At 24.9% G+C, this 3,019-nt stretch overlaps 1 protein-coding gene across 1 annotated transcript in view; it reads right to left on the bottom strand.

Annotated features, from left to right (window-relative positions):
- Positions 1–1,836: 1,836 nt before the first annotated feature.
- LOC105457749 (mitochondrial import receptor subunit TOM70-like) overlaps positions 1,837–3,019 on the bottom strand; it is a 2,770-nt gene continuing 1,587 nt past the window's right edge. Inside the window, exon 4 of the mRNA XM_011702586.1 lies at positions 1,837–2,460. Within this exon, the coding sequence (XP_011700888.1) occupies positions 2,262–2,460 (199 nt within the window). The 3' untranslated portion in view covers positions 1,837–2,261. The remainder of the gene's footprint in view (positions 2,461–3,019) is intronic.

The following is a 3,019-nucleotide window of genomic DNA, read 5'->3' on the forward strand; positions in this document are numbered from 1 at the left end:
TCAAGCTTTCATTTGAAAAAAAGTTCATCATTTTACGATGATTTTTCGCGGAGTTACCGTTAACCAAAGTTGACCAATTTTTGCTCAAAATTTTTCTATGCCATAATTTTTTTGAGCAGTGTATTAGGTGCGGAATTAAATAATTTATCTGTAAAAAATGAATACATTTATGTATATACAATACGAGAATAATAATTTATCTGAGGTTTTTTAGAAAAATTGGAAAATTAAGTTTTGAGATTTTTCCCAATTTATCCCAATTTATACGAAAAATGTATAAAATTAAAATAAAAACAATTTCAAATTATACTTTTAATATTTTTTGTACGTAGTGTTAGGCCCACATTTCCAATTATTTTCGAAAAAAAGTCGCAAAACATTCTCTGGAACGAAGATTTTTCCCGTTAATATTGTAATTTCTTCTTGCAAGTTTAGGAATGCAAAAGCGCTAAAGCGAGTGTGGAAAGCGGGCTACACGCAAACGAGCCACAGACGCAACAATGTTAAACAAAATATTAATTCTATTCATAACAAAACAAATATTTAATAAATTATATTAATCACAGCACGCGTGTGCTTTATACATAAATTTTAAGATTTTTAAATAAAGTATATTCAAGAAATATTTTATTTTCTCTGCATGCAAGATGGAATAAGGAATAACTATATATATAAAATAGCTTTTGTGTAAATTTTTATTATATACATTTTCTATATAAATTAACTGAAAAGAATTGCACAAAAAGATAATTTCTGTTTAAATTCAATAATCGGCTATTTATAAAGTAATCTAAGCAAAAATAATTAATATATTGATACTTCATCGTTCAAAAATTGAAATCATAAAATATAATTAAAATAATATTAAAATCATATTACTTTAAATAGTAGGGGGAGATGGAAATTCTTCGTACTCGGGACACATACATACATTCAGTGATTCGGGAAGAATCGTGCAGATTCAGAACACGTCTACATATATTTAGTTAGTCTTATTGCGCGGACACATGCCAGCAAAATTTTATATTAGTCAGACTACGTAAACTGACAGAACAGGATATTACGTGTTTTAGCGCTGTCTGAGTAAATTTTCTAAAGTATTTGACAAGTAAGTTTAAGATATTTTTGATTAAGGTTATAGAACAATATTTTTCTAGTAAGTACAATATCTTAAAATTATACTTTAATCATTAATTTTATCGTATTGTTAGTGAATTCTAATAAAAAAAGCGTAAGTATTTTATTTTAAATTTGGGGTAGATTTGTACACAATGAGAGCATCTTTCGTATATGTATATATTATTTTGTTACTTAATTAAAAAAATTATTTTAGTTAAACGTTTGATCTTAACATTGATTTAAATACTAATTTAAAGAAGTTTATTTTATTAAGTTTATTTTATGCAGAAGTTTATAAAAAATGTTTAATTACCTACTGACAAGACTGTTTTTATTTAAATTTTAATTGTCAATAAATATTTAGAATAATAATTTTAATGTTTTATGTTTATATCCGAAGCTATCTCATACATACATAGGCGCCTTATTACATGTACGAAGCTACCCCGCCTGCAGAGGGGCAGATTCGTACGATTTTCCAGTTTTGTAAAAATCATCTGCGTTCAGTTATATATTAATTTATTGTTTTAATTGCATGTTTTTATTGAAGCTGGATATCTATACTATTTATTGATACAAACTTAAGTAGTGTAAAAGCATTTAACACAGTTTGGGAAGCAAAACTTCGAAAAGCGTACGAAGGATCCCCATCTTCGCCTACACACCAAATTTTAATATTTGCGAATACAAAATTTTATAAAATAAAACAAACTTAAATACACGTTCACAAATTTTAATTTGTTAAAACTTTAAAGGTCCGACAACATAATCTATAATAACTTGTTTTATTATATTACTACTTTTTTTTAGATTATCGCAATTAAAAAGAAAATATCATTAAAAACTTAGGTCTATCGATATATAAAGTAATGCGATTGTAATAATGCAAATTATTTGCCTATTTTTTCTTATAGAGCAACGCAATTAAAAAGAAAATATTATTAAAAACTTAACTTTCAATATATAAAGTAATACAGTGATAATAATGCAATTTATTTGCATACTTCGTTTTTTTGTGGATACCCTGTATATCGTATCAAAGATTGAAATACTAACGTAACATTTTATTTTTACACTTTAGCAAGCACGATGGTTTTTTACTTTTGATGTGCTTTAAATCGCACTTTACATGCACGAGAATATTATTCACTTGAGAATAATGAGTCAATCACGAATCGTGAGAATAACTCAATAATGTTGATGATATTTGATTGATTTTTTATTTTAAGTTGTAATTTTGCATCCTCTCTCAAATAGTATATGCGCGTTAGCTGTTCCTCGGATATACGACATAATACTAAAGCCTTGTCAAATAGTCTTATAGCTTCCTCTAGATTTCCTCTGAAAAAAGTAATAAGATTCAGAATACTTTTATTAGAATCTTCTTTATGTAAGTCACATATGTATGATTTGCTGACTCATTTTGAAAATATCAACATACACTCGTCCCTTGATTTTCGCAAAATATTTGTTACGTGTGGATTTTTTTATGCAAATAAGAATCGTATAAATAAAGTCTATAAAAACCCGGGAAAAAAGTTCCATATAATATATATTTATATTTTTATAAATATATAATTATATTTTAATTATATGCAAAATATGTCCATATATGTTTCTTTTCTTTGTAAAATTATTCTTTAATACAAAATTGATAATAATAAGAAAGAAACATAAAAAATAATTAAAAGAATAATTTTTACATTGTTTTTTTAAATAAAAAATTAAATTTGTAGGAATGAGAAAAATTGTTCATATATATAATTGTATATGTATATTTTTAATCATTTATATATGATTATATATGAGCAATTTTTCTCATTTCTTCAAACTTTATTTTTTGTAAAAAAAACAATGTAAAAATTATTCTTTTAATTTTTGTTATGTTTCCTTCTTATTA

Source organism: Wasmannia auropunctata, unplaced genomic scaffold (assembly GCF_000956235.1).
Source record: "Wasmannia auropunctata unplaced genomic scaffold, wasmannia.A_1.0 LD335059.1, whole genome shotgun sequence".
Classification (NCBI taxonomy): domain Eukaryota; kingdom Metazoa; phylum Arthropoda; class Insecta; order Hymenoptera; family Formicidae; genus Wasmannia; species Wasmannia auropunctata.